Source organism: Bombus fervidus, chromosome 2 (assembly GCF_041682495.2).
Source record: "Bombus fervidus isolate BK054 chromosome 2, iyBomFerv1, whole genome shotgun sequence".
In the NCBI taxonomy this organism is placed as follows: domain Eukaryota; kingdom Metazoa; phylum Arthropoda; class Insecta; order Hymenoptera; family Apidae; genus Bombus; species Bombus fervidus.
In genome coordinates this window covers 3,025,570-3,051,370 of record NC_091518.1, presented here as the reverse complement: position 1 = coordinate 3,051,370, position 25,801 = coordinate 3,025,570, and the positions used below count along the sequence as shown (strand labels likewise).

Sequence of the window (25,801 nt, the reverse complement as noted above, 5' to 3'; positions counted from 1 at the left end):
CTGAAGAACTGCCCAAAACTGACTATGACTGCTTTTCCAATAATGATTTAATTACGTTAGTTCCAGCGCTATTATTTCATCAATATAGCTAGTAATTCATTTGTAATGCTTTAGCTACTGCTGGCAATTACTGACCAATATCAAGCTCGTAGTAATGCAACTATCAAAATCCAATAATACATTACTCTAAATCAGCTTCTATTGTATTGACCAGCTAATAATATTTTTCTGCAAGAGATATGAAAGAAAAATAACAAATATTTAAAAAGTATACCATATACGAAACGAAAATGACATAAATCACCAATCATTTAGATAAAACGTTTGTTCACAGCCCCATTCTACTGATGGTCAAGTACGAAGAGGAAGAAAACTCGAACGGTACGTACATTCCGACCTGCAGCACAGTTGCAAATTCATTCTGGCCGATCAGTTTCGTTCTGTTTACGATAATCGTATTCTTCGTGATACCGCTGCTGATCCTTGTGGTTCTGTACACGGTGATTGCACGACATCTGATGACAAACTCGACGATTAGCCGTGGCTCGTCCAATAACTTGCTCAAATATCGCAAGCAGGTGATGCTGATGCTAGGAACAGTGGTGTTTTGTTTCTTCCTATGCTTGTTACCATTTAGGGCATTGACACTTTGGATCTTGGTCGTTCCAATTAAAGTAATCCTCGACTTTGGTATCGAGCGCTACTTCACCCTGCTCTATTTCTGTCGAGTGATGTTCTATCTGAACTCTGCCATTAATCCTATCCTTTACAATCTGATGTCCACGAAATTCAGGGAAGGTTTTCTCAGGGTTTGTGGTCTGGGCCCCAATAGGAAGAAAAAGAAAAAAACGTCGGACAAAACTGGTACTTATACTACTGGCTCGACCAATTGTAGTAGCAATCAGTCTGATTTCTGGAGGAGACACAGCAGTAATAAGAGCAACAGCGTTAAGGCACCCTGCAACAATACGACTGCGGAGAAACAGATTAAAGTGCCACTTCAGACGACGGTTGTTAGTGGAAGTATCGTTAGAAAGAAACAGGAGAGTTATGTCTGAAAGGATAAAGTAGGAATATGGCGAGGATAATTTCTAAGACTGTGATCTTTCGAACCATTCCATGATATTCGTAGCATAATCGGTGGAAGAGATATGGTAATGAAGTTGTAAATTAAAGCCTTAAATGTTGGCATCTACTAATAGTATTGTGTTTAGGGTTATATATAGGATGATTTCCTTGTTAGTTCATTGCATGCTGCCAATCGCACCGCGTATCACACTCGTCTTCATTTTCCATACCTGCTCTCCTTAATTTAAATGTACTATTTATCATTTTCAAACTGACACCGACGTGGCTATATCAATTCCACTGATTGTACTACTTAACGTCGTTCGTACTCGTATGTGGATTGTATGTTGTACATATATACAGATTGTTTTCGAAATCGTAGCTTCAATGACATTTATTTGAATTGCTTACAAATTGTTGAAAATGTCGCTCTTGATGCAGCACGACAGATTTTTATTCGGCAAATCGTATACTATCTTTTTTTCCATGGTTCGCAAGATTATCGCCTCTTTTACGTCCTACATCTTACATCCCATATTCTATCTCATCCAGCCCATAACCAACTGACATGAAACCGGACCACCGGACTGAAATGACAGAAAAAAACAAACTTAATTATGTTTCTGATTTCTACATTTTACATTTTGTACACATTCTCTGAGTTTTCTGTTACGTCTAAGTTGAACGAGTAGAATTATTCAACTTACCACGATTTCGGGAACATTCTGTATTTTATAGAAACACTATTGATTAAAAACTAACCTAAAAGAAATTAAAAGACGCTGGAATCATTTACTTAATATTAAGTATCGACTGTCTAGTAGTCTATTTCCATTATTTGTACCTTCAGTAGCATGAAAAAGAAACCTAAAAATGCTTATGTTATTCATTATCAAAAAAAACAAAAACATTAATCCGCATAAGATTATGAACGATATATTAGGATCGAATTATCGTTGCATAGAATTTTGGAATCTGTGATCACTAATTATATAACCGTGTAACGAGTAAGTATTAGAACAAAGATGAAACAGTTGTGTCTTCGAATTGAAGGAAAACTAAAGATAAGCTATAAAATAGATAAAATTGATTAATTTTTAAGAACCAAAAGGGATCTTAAAAAGTAGCTTTTCTTTCATATTTATCAAGATTCGTGTGATTTGCCAAAATTGTTCGTTCGAATTTCTTTATCGAATCTTCATCTTTATAAATGTACAAAATGATAAATTAAGTTTCTACGGAAATTTTAAGTTCCTATGCGCTTATCGAACTACATACATATTCGATTTATATTTATAATTATGACAGATATTACAACAATTAGAGATATTTTTAAACTATAATAATATATAATTTTCCATGAAGTAAAAGTATTGAGGAGGTGACGAAACTAGTCTGCAAGCTTTAAATAATTATTTATTTAATTACAGTCTCTGCGAAACATATACATCGATATTTTTGCCATCGCGCTAACTATTAAAACTTTATTGCTCATGACGTAGCAATAAATGGCAGGTTGATTTAATTGTACATTAAATCATTCCAGTAGTCTTTAAAAATTATATAATGTTCACTTTTATTTTTACAATAGGAATCAATTATCGTAAAAATATTTAAATATCTAGAACGCATAAGCTGGAGCAAGTGAAATAAACTTCTTAATGCGATTTATATGCTATATGTATCGATTTCGTTCCTAATTGACTGCAAAGCGTTCGTTTTCAATAGTTCATAGATCATTATTGATTTTTATTTATGCGAACTATTCACAAAGAGACACTTTATTTTTATTATCCAAAATATATGTTTCTGTAAATATTTTGTAAAATAAAGTTCGAACAATATTCATAATACCGGATCAACTAGTCTTTTATATTAATACTTTGCATTTAACATTACAATGAAATACGTTTCGTGTTATGTACTCTAATATGATAATGTATAATTTAATAATGTATTTTTCCCATTAAATAAGTTACTTAAATATGATATTAAAAGGAAAACGCTAACGTAGCTAAGGCGAGATTATTTTATTAGTGAATTAAACTTTTCGTCGTATTTCACGAATATTATATCGTGTGCTAAATTATCAGATCTAATAACCATTGAATACACATAATAACCCTTTGACTCCATAAAACCGATCAACTCCTTTTTGCCTTCTTCAACATGAGAGAATTCCACAGAAAGTGTCTGAAAATTTCGTAATTCAAAATTTATGCAAAGATAATTAAAAAATAATAAAAATAGTAACAAAATTTAAAATTATAATTTTTTTCTTAATTTTAAATTAATTTAAATTCACCTCGATATTTATCATGTCGAAAGGTATCGTTTTTAATACTTGAAGCTCATGCCCCTCAATGTCAAGACTAAAATAATTTACCGTAGTCACATTAAGAGCAGCCATTAAATCTATAAATGGAAAACATTGAACTGAGATGTGGACACCACTGTGGGCAACATCAGGAGAATTTGGTAAATGGTTATCAGAAGCATTTGGCTCGTGAAGACGTCCAACATTATTGGCCATCAAGAAGGAATTCTGAAAATTGCACAACGAAAAATATATATACATATATGTATAAAAAATATGAAATATTGCAAAATATTATAAGGTAACTTATTATATAATTTTCTGTAACAAATTACGAACTTTCGTACCACGGAGGGAAATGGCTCAATGGCAAGGCACGTAGGTGTTAGATAAGCCTTTCTGTTTTTTCTCAACATTTTACTGAAGTTCAAAGGATCCGCCTCTATCAGAAGACCATTCCAATCGAGGTATCGTTCCAATACCAATGTGTTACTCCGAGTCTCCCCGTCGTAAGCGCCACATTCTACGAAGAAGCCATTTTTCTGTAAACAAATTGCCAAATGTTTGCGTTGTCAGTTGCCACTTATTCAAACATCAAGAACTAAAATACATTTCTCTTAAACTGAATTGAGATTTCACTGAGAGTATTTTTTTTTTTTTTTTTTTTTTTTATCAATTTCAATTTAAGAATACTTGATAACAGAAATTTCATGTTAAAGATATTTGAATTTTGAAATCATTGACAGTATTTCTTTCTCTTCGTTACGTAGGAAACATATTTGACAGTAGAAATTTCATATTGAAAATATCTGAAAAATTCTTTAATTAAGACTATCGACGATAATTTCTTTTTTTACCAATTTTATATTAAAAATATTTAAATTGAGACCATTAACAGTGATTCTTTTTACTGATTTTATATTAAAAGTATTATAATTACACAATATCTTAATATTACCTTATCTTTGAAAATTTTTCGAATATATTCGGCTTGGCCCATCGATTGATCTTCGATTTCTGGATTTTCAAGGTTGTATGATTCATCCGAATTGTATTCCCGAAATATCCAATGTCGACGAATATCGGTCATGTACCGCTGCCAATGTAGCGGATCCGATGGTGACTGTATTTTGCCATTGTACCATTTAACAACTTAAAACAATATACATAATCAGATTAATCGGAATTATGTGCAGATTTTAATTTGTAATTGATCTTTGGAGAAAACATTCGATAAATATGTATCAATTTGTCATATAAGTAAGAGTACGAGTGTTATGCATATTTAATATCCCGTTACTTGCAATGTCCTTGATGTAGTGTCCTTAACATACGGTATTAATAACGTGACTTGATAACTAAATGGCTTGACATAAACATAGGCTGAACAAATTAATCCCAACGTTACTAGTTGTAAACGTGACTGAAATAGCTGAGACATCATTGAAAAAGAATATGCATATGCATCAGACCATAAAAATTATTACTGGTAAAACTGCAGAAAGGCTACCTTATCTCCAATTTCGATGATTTTTGGATATGTTTTAAAAATCGATATTGTGAATAACTTTTCCTACACATATTAGCGGTGATCTTTCTTAGTTTCTGAGATATTTGCAAAAAAACTGGCGATATCACTGCAATGAATTCTACCTGTAGTTGTGCGTTTATAGTAGCGTATGTGTACGATTTGGTTGCCGGCCATCTAATCTTCTGTTTATAAATGACGGTGGACTAGCTTAAAGCATCGTGCACAACTGCATATACAAGGCTGTAAAAACTGTCTGTTATAAATTACACGAATATGATCAATGTATTGGGTTTGAGTTTGAGTTTTCAAACCGGCAGCTTGGGTAAGTTGATAACAGATTAATTATGAAAATTATATACGAATGAATAATTGATATTATTTTACGAAATGGAATAATTGTTATTACTTTACGTAAGAGTTGCTGGCCGCTTTGCGGCGGCCGAATTAAAAAATCTAATCCAAACCCAATACACTGATAATATTCGCTTTTAATTAAATTATAAGTTATAACGGACGTTACTTACGAGCTCGCATATGCAGTTGTGCATAGGGCTTTAAACTCGGCCGACCCTGCTTTATAAACAGAAAATGAGGCAATAGCGGTCAGCAACCAAACTAATGCATACACTGTTACGGATACACAACTATAGGTAGAAATCACTGTAGTAATACCGACAGTTCTGTGCAAATATCTCGGAAACTAAGCGAGACCGCCGGCTATATGTATATATTGGGTTGATAACTAAGTGATTGCGGATTTTGTCATTACCACCTAATGATATATATAAGAAAATAAATGTTCAAAATGTTGATTTCTGTATCATATTTCAAAATCATGGAAATCGAAAATGAGCTAATTTCTCTGCAATTTCACTTTTTTTATCTATTTTTAAAGAATTTCATAAGATTACAATTAACGATATACTAAAAAGGATATGTAATCTAAAATATCATTTCAAAGTAAAAATTTGAAAAATAATAGTAACAGTAGTTGACATTACCGACCAAGCATTCCTGTCGAATATGTATTTATAAACAATAAATATTTATAACATTTGCTAACCTCAATCTATATTTATTTTAATTCGATCATTCCATAACCACATTTACAAACGTCCGCGAAACAGATATCTCTTAACTTCCTAACAGCGTATAAGAAATATCTCGTTATGTCAATATAGCTATTTCAATATATATAGGAAAATATTTCAAGTTTAAGAGGTTAATAACAGTAATTAATAGTTATGCGTAAGTGCATTCATTTGAGATTTCGATTAATTATTTTTTTACTCTGTTTATACACCCGTAGGTCAACAATATATCGTATAACACGATCATGGCAATAAAGATGGCAATAAATGATCGATAAAGAGACGTTATCAATTGTTTTGATTGGTCATGATGTAAATCACAGATTAATAAATGCAGACTGAATACAAATGTAATTCGAAGAATTAAGATTAATATTTGTAACTTTAAACAATACTGTTATTATGTTACGGAAATTCTATACCCCTGTGTAAATATAAACAAAGTGTGTCTGTAAAAGATATACTTATTCTGAATACGAAACCATTACGAAATTAACCTAAATACGTGAAAAGATTTAGAAACAAAAGAACAAACTAAGCAATTTTGTATGACGTTTTATAATTATTGCTACATTATTAAATCTTTTAAAAATATAAGATAAATAATTAATTTTCTGAACTCACCATTGGTAAAGTTATACCACCTATTAAGGACTGCAACAGCAGTAGAAACAAATTATTATTAATAATATACTTGTTTAGAAGATGCACGTCAACAAGAATATTGTCACGTGTTTCGTCATGAATTTCCAATATTTTCCACCGGTAAATCAGTCTATTATTTTATTAGTTTTAAAAGAACATTTCTTTCATATCAACGAAAATATTCCTCGTTCATTATTATATTCTTATATTATAGTATTCTTTATATATTGATTTCATGTCTGTTATTATTCATTTCTTATTTTAATATTAATCTAGTCAATTTTATCAAATTCATTTACCACTTAAATTTTATTCTTTTACCATGACAATATCCAAGTAAATACACATTGAATAATAAATACGTACCATCTTGATATAGCTCCTCCGAATACGCATTATGTCCTACCTGATTCAAAGGAAAATAGGACGCGAACATGAATTGTCGAATTAAAATAATCGAACCGATGCCTAATAATGCGATCATCGCGTACCATTTCCACCGGTTCCAAAATGGTCTTAAAATATAAATGTACGCATGCTGACTGCGGGAATCTATACCGGACATTTTTTTTACCGGTCACAAACTTGCAACAGGTTGTTACCGTACATGCGGTGACAAAGACAAGCTGGTGTAGGGTCGTAATCCACGAAACTATAACGAGAGACTGAATCACTTCACAATAGTTCCTAAAACTCTTAATCTTATTTGCGTGAGTTGATCAGTAGATCGTACATAAATTAATCGAAATATTACTTCAAATATTATTTAATTTTCAATTTTGTTATCATATACCTTTTTTTTAAATTAAATAAAAATCCAAAGCATCGTTAGAAGAAAAGATTGATTCTCATCATAGTTCACTGAATATCGATCGTTTGTTGTTTTAAATATTTCGTTGGAATATATAAATAGAGGTTATGATCTAAAAGGCACGGAATACATAACGGATTCTTAAGATAATGTTCTTCACTATCACTTATATTACACACACATATATACATGTACACAATTTTAGTATAAATGTAGTTAACTGCATAAAAGAACGAGAACGTATAGCGAATAACACTCCAACTGAACTCTGAATGCCACACACCTCAATTCGGGAGAACGCTGTATAAAGAGTAATTTTACACGCGATTGGCCGTCGAAAATGTTTCGTCTGGTAGGTATACTAGAAGAACAGAAGCACACAACGCACGCTTATACTTAAAGATATTAAATCTACATATGCATAGCTAGGTGCTTACAAGATAGTCATCGAGTTAAATCGTCCGTATTCTGTTTATATTCTTTCTGTTAAGTATTTCACTACTAACTGCTATCAAGAGAATACAGCGAATAGGAAATTCGATGACGTTCCGATAGCAAATATTGGTCGTGTTGGATAATTGCCATAAAAGCAATATGTATATGTATATATATACATATTTATACTCCAATAAAATAGATATGCGAAGTGTAAGCATGCAAAGATATACCACACAAAAATATTTGCATTGGATAAGGGTTCCATTTTAAGTATATTAGATTTAAATATAGAAGAAAGTGTTTCTGAAATTGTAGAAATGATAAAATATGAAGCATGTATATTCGATTTAATAGAAAACTGCATTAACGACAATTGGTTATATGAATTCCTATTTCATCTACAAAGTAAACTATAAATTAATTATAAATAATTATCTACTTTTTTAACTGTTGGTAAAATCTAATGTTAAAATTTTAAATAAATACAGAAACTTATGCATTAAATATAAAAACAATTTATCAATGCAATATGGCAAACCATAGTTGACTAATGAATATGTGATGTAAGATCAAAATAGAAATTTTGTGAGACAAATGCAATTGTTTAAATAAATAAGCTTAAAAAATATATAGTATTTTAAAAAATGAATACCCTCTGACTCTTCAAACGCTTGAAAGCGACTGCTATAGACGTTTGCTGCAATTGCCTATTATATACATACTCTTTAGTTGAGTTATATTTCACACAAATTTAAAGTATCCTCAATTTTATGATCGGCTTCTTATAATAAATAAAATTTTTCAATCATAAAATTATTAGATGTAGTAATACATATTTATGTATTCAATTAAGTAAGTTTAATCCTACATAGCTCTAACAGCATGTTTAAGCAATTTATTGTTAGGTTATGTCACGTTATGTATACGTATGAATTGTAGCTTCTTTCAAATATATACTGATCGAACAAAAACAATTTATAGAACAAAGAATCTAGCGATTAAGTGAAATGACTGGGGAAAGTCATTGCATGTATTTTGTGAAAAGAAAAAAACGTTATTGTCGTATGATAGTGAAGGAAGGAAAGAAGTATTGCGGCGAACATCAACCAGTTTCATTAGAATTTAATTATTCTGATAAAGAAGGATCTGAAAATAAACGAATAAAATGTCCACTTGATCCGACACAGTGAGTTTACGTCTCTGTTATAATAAATATTTCATATTTCGTTATGTATATAAAATTTATAGATCATTTCCAGTACATGTTATGAGTCTAAGCTAACTAAACATTTGAAAGTATGCAATGCAAAACGTTTGATTGATGCACAACCATCATTTATCGTAAAAGGAATTAATGCTAATGAGACTTACGAAGCACCACAACACATACCACTCTCTGAATTAAATGACCTTATAATAAATACAGTTATAGATAAAGTAAAAACTGTTCACGGTTAGTAATACATACATTTGTAAATTCAAAACTTGAAATTAAAAAGTGTATAATTCTTTAATTCCTTTATAGAAAAGTTACCCCAATTTCATGAAATGGTATTGGAACATCCAATACTTAAAGATAAAATAAATAATAATTCATGTGGAAAAAATATTAAGAAACATCTCTTACAAAATTCATCATTGTTATCACACTTGGAACGTGTAAATCTTATAAAAGACAATACATGCTTTATTGAATTTGGAGCAGGAAAGGGTAAACTAACTTATTGGTTGGGCCAAATAGTGAAACATAAAAAAGACTGTTGTATTTTATTAGTAGACCGTTCAAGTCACAGACATAAGAGTGATAATAAATTGAAAAATGAACAATCTTCTCTCTTAATAGAAAGAATACGTGCTGACATTGCTGACTTGAAACTGAATGATATAACAGGAATTAAAAAATTTGAACGTAAAGTTGGTATTGCAAAACATTTGTGTGGAGCAGCTACAGGTATATATATATATTTTTTTATATTTATAATATTATATTCATAATATTTATATTAAAATTACTAGAAAAAATTATTTCATAGATTTAACTCTAAGTTGCTTAGTTCAAGCAATGCAAAATGAACCTAAGTGCAATGTCACTGGTATAATCATTGCATTTTGTTGCCATCACAGATGTGAATATGCATCATATGTTGGGAAAGAATACTTAGAACAGTCTGGATTTACAGCAAATGAATTTACAATTTTATGTAGCATTGCTAGCTGGGCAACTTGTGGCTCTGATCTAAACAAGGCAATTAATACTCCAGGAACTCAGAATGATTCAGGAGAGACAAGGTAACATATTCATGTTAAAATTCCAAATATCATTTTTTATAATTAACCACGAAAGATAAAAAAATATATTATTTAATATTTTTAAGAACAAACATAAAAACTTTAACCTCAAGTGAAAAAGAACAAATCGGACGAAAAGTAAATTCATTATTGAATTGGGGTCGCTTGGAGTATTTAAGAAAAGTTGGATTTCAAACTAATCTAATTTATTATACCACTGCCGATGTATCACTAGAAAATATGTGTATCGTGGCTACAAAAGATGAAATATAATAATGAATTAATACAAACAAATAACATGAAATAAATGGTTTAACTTTAATTTAAATAAACTTTTATTATAACAAAATGGAGTTTATCCTTTTCAAACAATCCTTCATTTAACCAAAATTGTTGAAGCATTTAAAGATTAGGAATGCGGCTTTACGTTACGTTCTCGGTTCTAGGGAAAAGTGCGTTGCTCATTGGTGCTCGTGAAGCGCTGAACCGCTCTACTCACCGGAACGTGCGAAATTGAGAAGACTTTTATACTTTAGATTTATGATTTACTAAAAAACCTTACACTTCGCGCCAAAACTTAGTTCGTCAAGAATGCAAGAAGACTAATTCTCGAGAATGGATAAAATTGATCTAATTCGAAAAACTGGTTCTTGTTTGCGAAGTCGCGGTTTCTGCTCCTGTCCTCGTTTCTTTGCTGCGGATCCCCTTCCCTGCTCATCCTGATTCAATATTGGGTGGGGTTTCTCCCCGTTCATTTAAATCTCATGTTCCGGGTCCATCCACTACTGAGTCGATGGAGATGGAAAACGCTTCGATGGCCCAACCAGAAAGCGAGGGGTACATACATGTGAAGGGAAATGGCTGCGAAAGAAATATGTACATAACTTGGGAAAGACAATAGAGCAGACTCTTTTAAGCACTGTACGTGACCTGTCCCACAATTGCTAATTCGAGACAGCTCTCAACCGAACGTTACTTAATGAAGTGCTTTCTGTCTGACGACTTCTAACTTTCTCTCATTTTAGACAATGCAGATTTTTCTATTCATGTAGACATAAAATCAATCGATTTAGGATTGTATTCCTAATTTACGTACACAGAGTGGTTTTAACTGGCTAAAACTAAATTTACAAAGCAAGTTCTTGCGATAGCGTAACACGACTATTTCATTCTATCGCTGCATGTGAACACTGCATAAAGCACTCATTTCCCCCACCACATACAACGCCCCGCCCAAATACAACTTAGTGTAACAGATTCTAATGCACTGAGTGATGTGAGTAATTGTGATAACTACGTCGTTGCATTAATGTTAGTAAAATTACTTTATATATATTATTAATTAATAAAAGATTTAATTAATGATCGGTAGAAGAACGAAGAACGAAAGAACTATTTAAAGGTGTGTATTATGTAATATTGATGTTATTCTCATTTATTCAAATTGAGGTTCCCTAATCTCTTTTTTTACGAACTGGCTACATATTTTTTTGAGGATAAATCAGTATTACTATAATTTTTGGCATAGTTATTATTTCAAATACAATATAATCAATAATGGTAATGGTAAACAATATACACACATACTTTAAAGTAACTCTAATTTCGTAATGTTGACCTTACGCCACGCCTTCATTACTTTAAATGAATGACGCGAGATTGCATCTTCAAAAAAAATGGAGTTTTTGTATTATAAAAATGTAAGACATTGTTCAGTTTTTGAAATATACATTTTTTAAATCTCTTGGAAGACATGTATTTACTTTGTTAATTGACTATTTATTATATATTTTTTAAATGTTGAGTGATGTTATTATATGATTAAGAATATTTGTTTATTCTTTTCAACCAACTTCTTAATTATTGATTTTAAAAGTTTTGGTGTAAGTTTAAGCATTGAAGGGAAAATTATCTTTGTTTTTTCAGAAGAATCTCAGTCTAAAATTTATAAAATGTCCATTTTAGACGAGCGAGAGGATTATCTGAAGAATCCATACTTTGTGAAGCACGAATATGGTGATTTTACTCCATTTTATGTCACTGTCACTATCTGTTCCTTCATATTTGCATTCCTATGCATTTTGAACATTGGATTTTGTTGGTGCTCCCGTCATAGAAATTATTGGCAAAGTCCTCATACAGGTAACTTTTGTAAGATATTTTATTCATCTTTCATTTACAAATGATCTTATAATTTTCTCCTTCCTTTTATGTAATTAGGAAATAGGTGGATTCAACCATTGTGGACTGTATTACCTCATAAAACACCACCTTTGGACTTAAGTGAGATAGAACCAGGACGTCTAGTGACACAAGATAAACAAGAAGTTTTACAATATCACAATCCAAAACCATACGGAACCGCACCACAAACACAAGAATATATGGAGATGCAAAAACGTGAGAGTGAAATTTAATTAGACATTAGTCTTAATATTATGTGTATACAAAAGATTACAAGCTCTCAAGAGTATTAGTATTAAATTAAGAACATCACAATTGTTTTACAATCATATAAACTGATCTACTGTAATAGCCAAAGTTGGAAAGTAGCAAGTGTACAAAGGTAAAACACAAGGTACACAAGGTAAAACTATACTTTTAAAAAATTATTTAAGGAGAAAATATGGGACTGCATATTTTTTGGCCAGCATCCACTTGTTTAACCCTTTTGGTTGTCTGTGTAATAATAATTTTATTAAGATACGGTTCGCGTATTTGTAAGCTACGGCACGCACCGTTGCCGTCTGATCGAGAATGGGAAGAAAAGGCGTATTCTCGAAAACTTTCAGTTTCTATGGCGTAAAATTAGATAGATATCACCATATGTTTTCACTTCATGTTATGGATCTGTTTCGTATTAGAAAAGAATTTAGATTAAATTAGAATTTATTTTAACATATAAGTATGTTTCCTATATATTTCAGAGTAACACTTCAGATCTGAAAATTCTTCACAAGCATACCTTAAAAAAAATTGCTTTGACAGCACATGCAGGCAACATCAGTTTTCTACCTTAAGATAATGTAGTTACGTGCCTTAAAAATGTAATTCCATGTGTCTTTTATACGTTATTGTTTTATACATAGAGTAAGGAATTTCAACGAATCTCCGTCCATTCAAATTCTTTCTCTTTAATGACGATTTGTGTCATGAAAATTCGTAAAATATTTTCTTCTTTACTAAGATAACTTCTAAATGTATAAACATTCCTTTAAGGAATGATACGTATAACAAAGTAAGCAATAATTTTTAAATTCTGTGTTGAATTTAAATATATTTCATGACACAACATGAAAGAAAAGAAACAAAGTATTTGCGAAAGAAGATTATATAATTATATCGAAGAAATTAAGATCTGTATCCGTCCAATTTTTTAACGTTTTTTATGCAATGGCAATTGTATCATTATCTTTGAACTTTTGTATTTTTTATATGGTTTTCATATAAATAAAAAATGCTTGTCTTTACATAAAACATGCATGCATTATATGTGTTTCACTTATTAAAAATTCAAATCAATTTGCTTTGACTGAAAATCAAGAGGTTCATCAACAGTTTTGTATATAATATTTAGTTTTTATTGACAACATTGGATTTTTATTACATGTGTAACGGTTACACAATTATTTAATAAGTAAGTAGATACATTATACAATTTTTGCGTTCAGTTATAACGTCAGCTTGTAAATAAATTACTGACGACGATTTCCCACGAGCTACGAGATATTTGATTTAAGAAATATGAATTTGATTCGATTACCTAGGGCCTAGGCAACTAAAACCTGAACTTCCTATTGAAGACATCTTTCTTTCGAACATGCCCTCCTTAATCGACTAATATTTCCCGCTTTGTTTTGATCTGATTTAAACTCGCCCGCGACTACTATATAGAAAGATACCGAGAACAGAATTTCTTCTCCGGTTTTATTATTTGGTTTCAAATTCGCTAAACATGTTTAATCTATCAACGTGAATACTATGAATGATTTAAAAAACTTCGAATGGCATAATCAAACAATTCAATAACACAAAATTGGAAAGACTTTTGATTATGTTGCAAGTACAATGATGGATCGAAATTTGAAAAAGCAATTGACGCTTCCTCTCGCCATGATACTTCACTCGCGTTTTAAGAACAATTTTAATCTCTAATCGTTAGCGTACCTTCTATCGTTATTATGCTATGTTACAATGCGTTTAAAACACGAAGAACTCCCATCGAGTTCCACACAAATAGAGGTCAAGCATGTTATTATTTAATTACGTTTTAGTAGACGTTTAATGGTAGTTAATTAGGAGAAATCATAGAACGTAATGCTATCTTACTCTATCGATAGATTCGTTTTTTTATCTTTTCTTTTTTTTATGCATAATGATGATATGATGTACATATGTAGTCTAATCTACGATCATTGATACCGATCAATACGATCGATCCGTATAGTGCGCGTATTCGCTGAGTTGTTCTTTTTTCTTTTCTTTTCTTTTTATACAGATACGCCGTATATATCCAGCATCATTACCTGAATCAGCTGACTTGACTTTGTCGAATTTTTCTCTTGTTTTGTATACATCTAGACTTAAAAACAAATACAATCTTGTATTCGGGAGGGGGAAAGGTTTGATTTCTATAGTTTCAATGGAACACCTCGTAGAGACGAGTTCTAATTAATTTAATTAGCCCCCGGATCTACGAGATGCCTGAGACTTTGCATTATGTTAATTTGATTTTCATGCTCATTTGGCTTTCGTTATTATTAAGTTTTTCCATTCAGAGATAATACGAGACACATATAACGACTGTATATATCAACGTTTCATTTTATGCAAGGTTTACGTCTTATCGAGAAGAATCATTAGTACATATCGGAGAATGGTAATAATTATTAAATCGTGCTTATTACGTAAGTCGCTGATTCCCAAACTTAAGGACGCAGCAGTTTTTAAATAACACTTTCCAATTTATTTCATTTCAACAATTACGAGAAATATTTATTTATTTTTAATTACAATTCCTTTCCTTGCAAAAGAATAGTTTCTTTCCTTTTATAATTACTACAATTAAATTTATGAATTGAGTTGGAACCTCGATTATGTCCTAATAAAAATAAAAACGTCCGAGAAGTTTGGAAACCTTTGGATGTATAAGACATAGTTAACATCGAACACTGTATATTATCTATGCGATAGTTGAGAAGATATAATCTTTGTCCACAAACATTGTACCTGGTTTTAAGTATAAATATTGTCAATGAAAAACTAAACCGAACACAGAGTCAGCTTAAAACACATTATGTGTACGGAAAGACTTCTAGCGGATTCAATGAATTGAATATTTGCGTCAATAGCGAGATCGTTTATTCTTTAGAGGAAGACAAAGTTAATGGGCATTTTAAAAACATAGAGTTTATTATTTTGTTCCTTCAATCCTTCGATCATTTAATCTTTCGACGTGTACTAAAAAAAAAAGATAAACTACTTCTAACTGGGGATTTCTAGCACGCTATGATCGATAATCATATAACGTTGAAAAATCGAATAGGTTCGTAACGAGATGTATATTCTAGCAAGAATATATTTCGCGAAGAATCTCAACGGCAGTAGTTTCGTGTTGATTCTTGAAACTAGAGGTTTACCATAGCGTATTGCTATACAATTACTATATCTTGGAAAGTTTCATCATCGGTACAGTAGCATAGTCTAATAATTATAATAAAAAATATAAAAAAGAAAGATGACTTTCTTAAAAGAAGTAACAATCAACTATTTTATCACTTATATTTACGGCTAATCATTGAATTACTTATTATATTTAAAGCCACGACAATTAAAAAATGGAAAACAAGTAAAAGAATTAAAAAAGAATACGATTATAATAAGTAATAATAAGGAATGCTAATGACTTTATTATGCTACTGTATCGAGGACAAAATCCGTAATATTCACATGTAAATTGGTACACAGCAATTACAGAGTCGGCAGAACTGCTAAGAAGAACAATATTGAATTCAACTATGTGGTTTACTGTATATTCGCATAGTAATTAATAACATTTGGCCACATATAATGGAAGTAATTCTGAAAACAGCCGACATATACGATCGATAATTATTACCGACGATCGAGCTTGTACCGACAGCAACGTTCGAAAACGTTCGAAAGTCAGATTTACAGATCGTATTTAAGAAATTTTTTTTTTCAATTACAATCACTGCCAGTACTATAAAATACAGAACGTTTCCATTTCTTCGTCCATTTCATTTCATACGCTCACGCTAAATAGTATCTGTTTGAAAATTAGAGTTTCACATGGAAAAGACAAGATTGTGTTTTCGTTGCCTGTTGTCGAAACAGATCGTCGCGCACCATTTTGTATGATCGACGATTTTCTCTGTTTACTGCTTACCCGACTTCTTGCTTGCTCGTTCTCCTAAAACAATTACAATTTCGTTAAAATTATAAATCGTAATTTCAAAATATTTATAGACATTAAGGGCTGAAAATGGAAAATTACGAAGATAATATTTGACCAGAATCTATTCTTTTTGCCAATAATACGTATTTGTAAACTTAGTAAATATCTTTTTGTAAGCTTTCAAATAGCTTCTTGCTGACAAAATTGTTTGAGTTGTGATATTTTAAAAATATGTACATGTGTGGTTTATTTGTTATTATCGATTGCCGATAATAAATCTGTAACTTACAAAACTGAACGAGTTCAGTTATTACTTATTCAGTTATCACTTATCTGATACATTATTCGTATGAATGTTTTATGAGCTAGTAAAAAGAATACATTCATGAAAGAAAATTCATTGAGAAAAAGGATCATTACGACGAACAAAATGTTCTTCTTAGACGTATGTCCTCCCTATTCAAACGTTTAGACGGAACATTTATTGCTGCTATTGTCTGATCGTGACCGCATGAAAAAGCTTCAATAAGCTATCTTTAACTCTGTCAATGCCATCGTCAAGCATGCTCGACGAAGCGAGGTATCGTGAATCGTGACACCAGTGTCGATCTTGAGAGTACAATTACGCACCATTGCAGAACTCTGAACTTCAGACAATAGGATTGTTGCGTCTTTTAATAAAATTTCAAGGAACATCTTTTTCGCTCCGTTGCATTATATCAATGACGAACTACCTTTTCTTGGCGCCATTGTTGGTTGTGTTCGAACGTATAGTACGTCTAGTGTATACTCAAAGTATTTTGAAGAATATTTTGCAGTTATTTTAACGTTACAGACATAATCGATATCCATTAAACAACGGAGATAAGAAATGGGGTGAAATATCTATTACGATTACTAAAATCAATGTAGATTTCAATAGATTTATAGAAATATGTCTTCAGAATAGATATTTACTTATTTTAGAATTGTACATTACTAATTTTTTTTTTAAATTACCTATTTTTTGCATTGTTTCTTTATGGACAATTATCATATTAAATGATTATAGTTAATAAATTTGTCAGGATCATATTTAATTAGAATAATTATATTTGAGGAAGAATGGCAAGAAAAATACCTTTAGGAGATTTTTTAGTGTTGGTCTCCGGTTTACACCTTTTGGTCAGCCGGCGCGTCTTTTCGCAGGAGGCGTCACTGTTTGCCTTCAAATTGTCCACTCTCGTCATCAGCTGATTCACGCATCCGCTCCACGTGCCCTTTTCGTACCGGCAAGCTATATTCCCCGCCGCACAGAGATAATCACAACGCCATAAACTCCATTATTCACTCACGATACAAGTTAAGGCGACAACGGTGCACATCTCATGTTGCAACACGACACACAACCATAGCTTCTCTTTTTTGTTTTTTACCAATATTTTATTCAGTTTTATGAAAAATTACTTCTATTGAAATATTACTAAATTCGCTATTCGTTTTTGTTTTAGAAACTTCTAAAAGATGGTAACACTTTATTCATTGTACGCATTGAAAGCATCGATCTGGGAATCTGACATACGTGGCAATTTATTTTAATTTAGTTTCCCAAAGTGGCGTCCTTTAAGCAAATGGTCGTCGCACGAAATCGAAATATCTGTGCGGCCATTGCGGTAGATTAGATTCTAAATGTCACATTTAACTCGATTGAAAAGACGCGGGGGGACGCAGCGGCGTCCATTAAATTAAAAAGTTCCACGTCGGTTTATGTACGTTGAACGTGACCAGTCTACGTTTGATAGAGCTGCTTTAACGAGCTTTTAACCACAATGTACTTTTCTTTCGATTCTTTTCATTTCATTCATTCTGATATACAATCGAGTTGTATGTAAAGTAGGAATCTTCTACAACATATATATATATATACCTTTTAAATCTACTATATCATACGAAATATTTATATTATACTTTTTATTTTTATACTATACGAAATATTAATGCACCTAAATATATATTCATTAGAACCATTTTTAACATTAATTTTTTTACTAAATATATGTTTACAATAAATGGTCTCGTAACTTGCATATAAATTTTCAGACTGGTTTCAAATTTAACTAACATAATTATGACAGTGATTACGCACAGAAACATGGCCATTTTAGCATGCCTTCATCACAGGGATTGTGCACCGTTGCCCGAAATTATCGATAAACTAGAAGCGTCCTTCTTCGTTCCGTTCAATTAATTAAGACGTTCCTGGGATTCTCGCTAATTAGTCAGGTCCATTAACTCTCGTTCTATGTAAAGAACTATTCAACCTCGTTCGTGTCTCCAAATTAAAGTGTGTATTAATTAGCGAAAGACACGTCGTGCATTGTTTATAATCAGCGAAATACAAACATGGTCACGGTTAAATACCCTTATCAGATTTATCAAATAGCCTTTTTCTGAGATTTTATGAATTGTATATGAGAGAATTTGGAATGGGATAGTGCATGTTAATGTTCTTTGATGAGAAAGTAACAAAGAACTGATTCTGATTATAGAGTTTTCTCTTCTTTATTAGTCATTCCATTTGCTTGGATTCCTTTCGTTCTTTGATACAAAAATTTGCGAAAATCCTTTTGATGAATAAAATAAGTACTATCAAATAAGATGCTGTTCAGTGTTGTTACTTTGTCAAATATCACATTTTATTATAATTTTGTGATTTTTCAGAACATCTTAATTAATGAACAATATTTTTCCAATTGTTGTTACTAATCAGTAAATACTAATATGCCATTTACTAATATGTAAATATTTATGTATTTATTAGAATGCATATAGTATTTAAAAAAATCCGCGGTCTACTAATCACATAAACTTCAAAAAATTAAATCAAGAATGAACTAAAAAATAAGGGTTGCCAAAACTGGAAATGAATAATGAATAAAAGTGGCATACCTTTTTTACACTTCTTTTGGATGGTCTTGGTCTGCTCGCAGGACTTGTCTCCCTTTTTAAGGTTCAGTGTGCGAGACCGTGTGTTGGTTTTCGAGTCGCATTCCGACCATTGACCCTTCACGTATCTGCACGACGAAGTGCTACCGGATGCTGCGTCAACAGATGCAAAACGTCAATAGAGATAATTGGAGGCACGACCGATCAAGTGGACAGAGAAATTTCCGAATAAACAGGGCGGCACTTAATTATCACATAAGAGTTTAGCCCTTTCCTCAATGCCCATTCAATATATTGTCTTAGGCAGATTAACACTTTCACAATTCTAGTTGTTTCTCCATAGAATACTTATAATTATTTTGAGTTTCAATTTCTATTTTCAAGGAAACGCTTCAGGCTTCAAGATGTGTAAACATCATTCCATTTTTTTCTCTATAATCTATAACATTTCAAAATCTAGTAAAAAAACTTTGAAGTTCTAATCTGTATCTTAAAAATTGAACCGAAGTTTGAAATAGTTATATTAAATATACAATAACTTTAATACAATCATCTTAAGCTTCAAACATATAATCCAAATATATATAATCAAAAAAGAAAATAAAAAGGAAACTTAACTATAACCAAAAATAGAAGAAATAATATTTAAAATCTTTTCTTCTCATTATTAAACAAAAATAGACGTTATTATAAGACTACAACCTTCATACTATTTTTTCTAACGTCGAATCTCTGATACAACTTCCTGCACCCCTAGAACAGGCAAGAACTCGGTAGAGTAAAATTACCGAGTTGGAGACGAGGATGGAAAACGTGCGAGTAGAAACTTGCAGCAACTAAAAGCCATAGCGCGCGCTTCGTAGCTCGACCTGTAATTCAATGTGATCCTCGAAGTTGGAATTTCAGCGTTGCCCTTCTTTCGGCGACTTGTTCCGCTCTGAAAAGGAACTCGAAGAAAAGCCCTTGCTTCCCTCTCTCACTCCCGCGCCTGTGACCTTTCGGAAGCACGATCCTGGACCGAATAAATTTCTAAGACCAAATGATCTTAGTCGACAATGAAACGGTGCGCGCCACTGGATGATATTTCAATTGTATTCCCAGTCCTGGCCGCGGGAAAGGAAGCCCGAAAGATGAGAGAAAGAGCCGCATAGAGACAAAAGAGGCTTTTCATTCCGCAAGCCAGGGTTCGCGATACCACCGCTCAATCCGCACCGAGGACCGTCTTTTCTTGATATGCTATACGCTCGATCGACCTCGCCAATGTGTCGCGTTATCTTCAGTTTCTTTCCTGCTTTGTTTATTACTGTCAGTTGAGGATTAATCCTCTTTTTTTTTTTTGCTAGTTTGTAGAGATGTCGAGGATAAGAATTCGTGGAGAAAGTTTACAGGTCACCTGAATGATAAGAGTTTGAAGGTTATGTTGGTGGAAGAATATATTTACTTGAGAAATTAAGAGCATGGAGTATAATATAGACATTTGGTAGCTGATATTATGGCATGGAATCTAAAACGGTAAGAGTACTCGAATATATATACTAAAAATTGTTGAGTATGTATGTGAATACTGGAGCAAGTGTAATAAGTATATGAATTCTTAAATATTGAAGATCCGAAACCATCTGAAATATTATATTTAAAGTAGATATCAAAAGTATTTAAAATGGTTAAAATATTCAACGTTCCTGAATATCTTAACCTAAAACATATATACATACCTAATACTTACAATACCCTAAGTACTTGAGTGATTATTTGGGTACCTAAGATTTGGATAATAATGTTACCACAACTTTCAATCTTGACGTAAGTTACTGTGTATAATGCAATCTTCTATTTTATACCTATACAACCGTCTAAATATTTAAAGTTCGGTAAAGACGATTTAATTCTAACAAACATAGCCGATACCATCTAACCTAAAATGTTTACGTGGTAAGGAACTCTGAACTTTTCTGAAGATAAAACACCTGCGAGGAGGTTTCAAAGAGTAACTATGTGCATACACAGTGGACGTGACTTCTTTCCATATGGAAGCGAAATTTAAAGGGGACCCCGGTTACCGACGCCATGATACTACACCACCGACCTCTGCGAACAAACAGCCTGACTCGAACATCTTGTAAACACTTAACAAATATTAAGTTTCTTCATTTCTTGACGAAAGTAACACGGACCTTAAGCGGAACTTGCAAGATTTCAATTTTACCCGTTGATCTTCTAAAACTCAATCTTACAAAGGAACTTTTAATGAAGACTTTTCGAAGAACGTAAATAAATCTTGGCCAGAAAACCAAGTTGTATTTGAAAGATCAAAGCCGAAAAATGCTTGAAGGTTTCTTATTTCTGAATTTGTTCCCTCTTCATTTTTCTTTTCTTTTTTTTTTATAAGATATGACTTTTGAAGAGGAGACACTGATTTCACGACGTGACAATCATTATTTTAAAAGCTATGCGTATATAAAGTTCATGCATATTTTGCATTGGTATTCGGTATGGGCTAGATTTGATTTAATTAATATTACTCAATTTAATTTACTTATTTAATTTATTTAAAAGTTATTGGTTCGGGTTAGGATATATCAGACTAATATATACTATTAAATTTTCTTCTTCCCAATCCACAGTTCAATCGAAATCAGAAATAAAGAAATTGGAGGAGCATCGATTCTCTCCCTTCTCATTTTTAATTTATTATATTAAAAAGATGTATTTCCGGAATCAATTTCACCTTATTTTAACATGACGTATATATAGATTCTTAATTAAACTTAATATATACCTCGTTCTTTGGTGCCACGAATCGTTCGTACAAGAACCTCCTTGTCATCTTCCTCCCATAGATCAGATTCCGCTCTGGTGGTGACGATGATCATCAACAGGGCGACACCGACCAGCGCCAAACTCCACCACAGCTTCATTCTGCGCACAAAAAAGAAAGAAATGTGAGAAAATAAGATAAGCTGAACGCCTCGTTAATCTTCTGCCTTTAATCAGAGCTCTTTTAATTATTATATGACAGAGCATCGAGGAACGAGGTCGGATAGGCTTGAACGAAAAGAAAAAAAGCCACGTCTACCGGAAGTGGATGATGGGACCAAAGTGGAAGAAACATCGTGTTTTCTTATAGAAACTTCAACATATAGCCATGTTGAAATATATGTATAGAGTTTTTAAAAAATGGTTGACAGGAATATTCCTATCTATATAGATACATGTTATACATATCAAAGGCAAGAAAAAGCTTCATACAAACATGAGTTTGTAAGTAAATTTATTATTCAAAATAATTATATCAATTTCTTTTTCTTTTTTTTTTTTTTTTTTAACACATAGAACGTATACCTAAGTTTTTATCCAACATTCTTGAAACACTCTTTAAATTCAAAAGTAGCAAACATTTACAGGAAAAGTATTTTCAATCAAATATTTCGAGGATAATCAGCCAAAAATTTTCGCAGTTAACATAAAATTCGAAGAAACCATGATTTCGAAGATGTTCTTATTTTTCTGTCAGTTTCGTGGAAACTGATTCGGACGTTCGTTGAAAAATCGCGCTCAAATCAATTTTCACTGTGCCAACACGAATTTGACGGGCGACGTTCTTTCTTTTTTTCCTTTTTTTTTTCTTTTTCTCACGGACCTTTACCAATACACGATTCAAATGTTATTTTTTTCGCCCGTGTATGGCACGTTCAAAATTTACGGGTCAATTCGTTCGCGCCAGTGCCGCGAGATTGGAACCCCGTATGGCAAGAACTAATGTTTTTACTATCGCAAGTTTCTCGTAGACATCAAACCACCAGTCGCAGTTTTTCTTTTGTGTGTGAATCAGATCGAATTCATTTGTTAAAACAATATTGTAATGGCATACATTTTTATAAGTTTTATACGTGTTTACTATCTTTTTACATAGATATTTTCGAAGTAAATGAATTCCAATAATTTTGCATAAAACTTAGTATTTTGTACGTAGCAAACAGAATATTTATATTTTCCCCAAATAGAAGAAAACATAAAACGTTAAAAGTTCCTTGCTTATTTAAGTAAGATACTACGCAACAATTTAGATAATCCTGTAACAACTACTTATACGTATAACATAAATTACATATTTTAATAATAATGGCACAAGTTAATGCACGAGCATAATTATGGTTGGTCAACAACGTGTGAACAATATTTTAATGAATAACAATGTTTTATTTTACAGGTACTTTCGTTGTTATTGACAAGATAATTGCTCGTTTTATTTCAAGCGATAAGTTACGTCTAAAAACATCGGCTAAACAAGGCCGTAGTTTGCATATCGTCGGAAAGTTTCGCCCATTTGTCCCTCGTAAATTTTGTAATCGCTCGACAACATGGGAAGTACTAATTGCCAAAGCTGCAAGCCTCAATGGCTTCTCTTCGTAATTATTGAAATCAACGGGGCGCCGTTGTACCGGAAGAACCGGACTAAATGAACCGGTTAAATAATCGTCGAATGTTTTCTGTCTTAATATTCGATTAAATATGGAGGAGGGCGATGGCTTTACATGTAAACAAATGCCAATTTATCGCGTAGAATAATTACATGCTTGATTGTATACATGTACAGGGCGAGATACGCAAAGCATAACATTTGAATTTCTCAATAAACGTTATCCGCATTGAATGTTTTAAGGACTTAATTGTTTGGTTTACTTTGTATTTTTTAATTCGTGAGAGCTTTCGTCAAGAAGGTATCAAAATCACTAAATACTTTTTAAAGATTTAATTATTAGAATGAAATGGAGATGTTAACTTTCTAATGACGTCTTAAGAAGATACATCGATAAAAATGTTTAATCTGAGCTTACAAGTTACAATTATATGTTTGACATAGACGTTCAACATAATAACGAAGATTAGTAAGATAAAACACTATTCGATTAGTAAAGGTAGAAGGTTCTTTGCTATTTTCATTTTAGAGATAATTTATTATCAACCTGTAACCTCATTTACATATGTGCCTTATAATATGAAATATTAGATGAAGTATTTGTTAGACACTTTCAGTAAATGTAACCGATTAAAACATGCTATTCTATTAAAAAAAAAAAAAAAAAAAAGGAGGCAAGTGAGCTTGAAACCTGATTGATATTTTCATTCACAAAAAACAAATTAAATCGAATAATTACTTTTTTCATTTTATTTTTATTTTGATTAAAACCTCTAGGTTTATATCTTTAACATGCACAAAAATATTTTGGTCCTCGTATTTTACGTATCTCGTTCTGTATGTAAACCGATGTTTGACACAGATGCATGGACGAGTTAAATCGTCTGGTTAATTAATAGGGAAGTGCGGGGGCGAGAAAATTATACCAAAAGCAATTCGTCACCCTTCTACAGGAGGAAACGTTCGTTTGTCTCTTACATTTGCACCGCAATTACTGAAATCTTGTCCATTTGTGTCAACGATTTCGACAATCAATGCCAATGAAACAATGATATGTTTATCTCATTACGAAGCTACTTTGCGGTGCAATCAATCGAAATTGTTCGGACAATAAACGTCGAATACATAAGTGGCTTACACGCACTGGTGGCCTTGCCTTTATTTTACCGGGGGAAAGTTAATTTTGAACGTAACAGTTCACCGGTATCGTCGATAAAATATTCATGGTATCGCGTTTTAAAAAGCGATAAAACTGGGACACTATGTATTCCTATATAATTTTCCCTTTTCATCGTGCGTATCGGCAACGAACGTTTTACGAGAGTTGAAAACACCTATTTCGACCAATACATTTAGAAGTAACAAATTGATTACCCTTTGTCGCGCCTCCGCTTTGTGACATGGCTCAAATATATTAGTTTCTCAAAAAGTGGAAACAATTGTCTTTGAATATTTTTCTATTTCAATTTATTACTAATAAGAATAATACTCGTAAAATAGAATAGGACGTCCTTTCTGCAATTTTTAGCTTGTAACCCAAGAGAAACTTGCTCATCAAATGATAACCTGAGGATAACATATTTTACGAGATATGGCAGATAAGTTTTATGAATTATGAGTGATAAGTTTGTAGCAAGGGTGCATTACAGATAAAATATAGATAAAGAAGATAAATAAAGATAAGCTAGAAAAGAAAATAGAGCGATTCTCTAAAATGGACCATTTTTATCCTCAACTGACTAGTTTATTTAATTTTAATTTTTACTCAATTAGTTTTTAATTACCATGTAAAAGGACCTACCCTCGCTTGAATAACTATAAATTGGATAATTTAACCCAAGGATCTAT

General features: G+C 31.9%; 6 protein-coding genes across 18 annotated transcripts in view; 4 read left to right on the top strand and 2 right to left on the bottom strand.

The window, feature by feature from the left end:
* Positions 1-2,921, top strand: part of Ethr (ecdysis triggering hormone receptor) — a 79,358-nt gene extending 76,437 nt beyond the window's left edge. For all 8 annotated transcript variants that reach the window (XM_072021636.1, XM_072021639.1, XM_072021635.1 and 5 more), the window contains one exon: positions 335-2,921. In XM_072021636.1, coding sequence (XP_071877737.1) covers positions 335-1,058 — 724 coding nt within the window. In that variant the 3' untranslated portion in view covers positions 1,059-2,921. The remainder of the gene's footprint in view (positions 1-334) is intronic.
* Positions 2,472-8,057, bottom strand: LOC139997525 (protein Star). Of its 4 annotated transcripts, XM_072021682.1 has the most exons (7): positions 7,901-8,047; positions 7,019-7,824; positions 6,632-6,661; positions 4,344-4,537; positions 3,733-3,927; positions 3,374-3,613; positions 2,472-3,261 (listed from the first exon to the last, which is right to left on the bottom strand). In XM_072021682.1, exons 2-7 carry the CDS (start codon positions 7,215-7,217, stop codon positions 3,094-3,096), a joined length of 1,026 nt encoding a protein of 341 aa, XP_071877783.1. In that variant the 5' UTR covers positions 7,218-7,824; positions 7,901-8,047; the 3' UTR covers positions 2,472-3,093. The 4 variants fall into 4 exon arrangements, with proteins under 4 accessions (XP_071877783.1, XP_071877777.1, XP_071877785.1 ...); XM_072021676.1 differs by having other exon boundaries at positions 7,019-8,050; XM_072021684.1 differs by lacking the exon at positions 6,632-6,661 and having other exon boundaries at positions 7,019-8,057.
* A 390-nt stretch (positions 8,058-8,447) lies between these two features.
* Positions 8,448-10,854, top strand: LOC139997470 (tRNA:m(4)X modification enzyme TRM13 homolog). 3 transcript variants are annotated; one of them, XM_072021671.1, is made up of 6 exons: positions 8,448-8,753; positions 8,841-9,087; positions 9,161-9,354; positions 9,427-9,852; positions 9,935-10,190; positions 10,637-10,854. In XM_072021671.1, the coding sequence occupies exons 2-6, from the start codon at positions 8,909-8,911 to the stop codon at positions 10,665-10,667; spliced, it is 1,086 nt and encodes a 361-aa protein (XP_071877772.1). In that variant the 5' UTR covers positions 8,448-8,753; positions 8,841-8,908; the 3' UTR covers positions 10,668-10,854. The 3 variants fall into 3 exon arrangements, with proteins under 3 accessions (XP_071877772.1, XP_071877770.1, XP_071877766.1); XM_072021669.1 differs by lacking the exon at positions 10,637-10,854 and adding an exon at positions 10,277-10,539 and having other exon boundaries at positions 8,453-8,753; positions 8,883-9,087; XM_072021665.1 differs by lacking the exon at positions 10,637-10,854 and adding an exon at positions 10,277-10,539 and having other exon boundaries at positions 8,453-8,753.
* A 560-nt stretch (positions 10,855-11,414) lies between these two features.
* On the top strand, positions 11,415-12,817 carry Wrm1 (wurmchen 1 transmembrane protein). Its single transcript, XM_072021690.1, has 3 exons — positions 11,415-11,592; positions 12,117-12,332; positions 12,411-12,817. Exons 2-3 carry the CDS (start codon positions 12,143-12,145, stop codon positions 12,605-12,607), a joined length of 387 nt encoding a protein of 128 aa, XP_071877791.1. The 5' UTR covers positions 11,415-11,592; positions 12,117-12,142; the 3' UTR covers positions 12,608-12,817.
* Positions 12,817-14,619, top strand: Wrm2 (wurmchen 2 transmembrane micropeptide). The gene has a single exon (XM_072021691.1). The coding sequence runs from the start codon at positions 12,817-12,819 to the stop codon at positions 12,994-12,996; it is 180 nt and encodes a 59-aa protein (XP_071877792.1). The 3' UTR covers positions 12,997-14,619.
* A 609-nt stretch (positions 14,620-15,228) lies between these two features.
* Positions 15,229-25,801, bottom strand: part of LOC139997566 (uncharacterized) — a 39,916-nt gene continuing 29,343 nt past the window's right edge. Inside the window, exons 3-6 of the mRNA XM_072021689.1 lie at positions 22,313-22,452; positions 19,537-19,686; positions 17,729-17,884; positions 15,229-16,623 (exon numbers count right to left, since the gene is read on the bottom strand). Coding sequence (XP_071877790.1) covers positions 16,589-16,623; positions 17,729-17,884; positions 19,537-19,686; positions 22,313-22,451 — 480 coding nt within the window. The 5' untranslated portion in view covers position 22,452 and the 3' untranslated portion in view covers positions 15,229-16,588. The remainder of the gene's footprint in view (positions 16,624-17,728; positions 17,885-19,536; positions 19,687-22,312; positions 22,453-25,801) is intronic.

Coding starts and splice junctions, on each gene's coding strand:
- Wrm2 (XM_072021691.1), top strand. CDS start 12,817: ATGGGACTGCATATTTTTTGGCCAGCATCCACTTGTTTAACCCTTTTG.
- Wrm1 (XM_072021690.1), top strand. CDS start 12,143: ATGTCCATTTTAGACGAGCGAGAGGATTATCTGAAGAATCCATACTTT. Junction 12,333..12,410: donor TTGGCAAAGTCCTCATACAG/GTAACTTTTGTA, acceptor TTATGTAATTAG/GAAATAGGTGGATTCAACCA.
- LOC139997470 (XM_072021669.1), top strand. CDS start 8,909: ATGACTGGGGAAAGTCATTGCATGTATTTTGTGAAAAGAAAAAAACGT. Junction 9,355..9,426: donor TAAAGTAAAAACTGTTCACG/GTTAGTAATACA, acceptor ATTCCTTTATAG/AAAAGTTACCCCAATTTCAT. Junction 9,853..9,934: donor TTTGTGTGGAGCAGCTACAG/GTATATATATAT, acceptor ATTATTTCATAG/ATTTAACTCTAAGTTGCTTA.
- LOC139997525 (XM_072021676.1), bottom strand. CDS start 7,217: ATGTCCGGTATAGATTCCCGCAGTCAGCATGCGTACATTTATATTTTA. Junction 3,928..4,343: donor GAAAAATTTTCAAAGATAAG/GTAATATTAAGA, acceptor ATTTGTTTACAG/AAAAATGGCTTCTTCGTAGA. Junction 3,262..3,373: donor TCGACATGATAAATATCGAG/GTGAATTTAAAT, acceptor CGAAATTTTCAG/ACACTTTCTGTGGAATTCTC.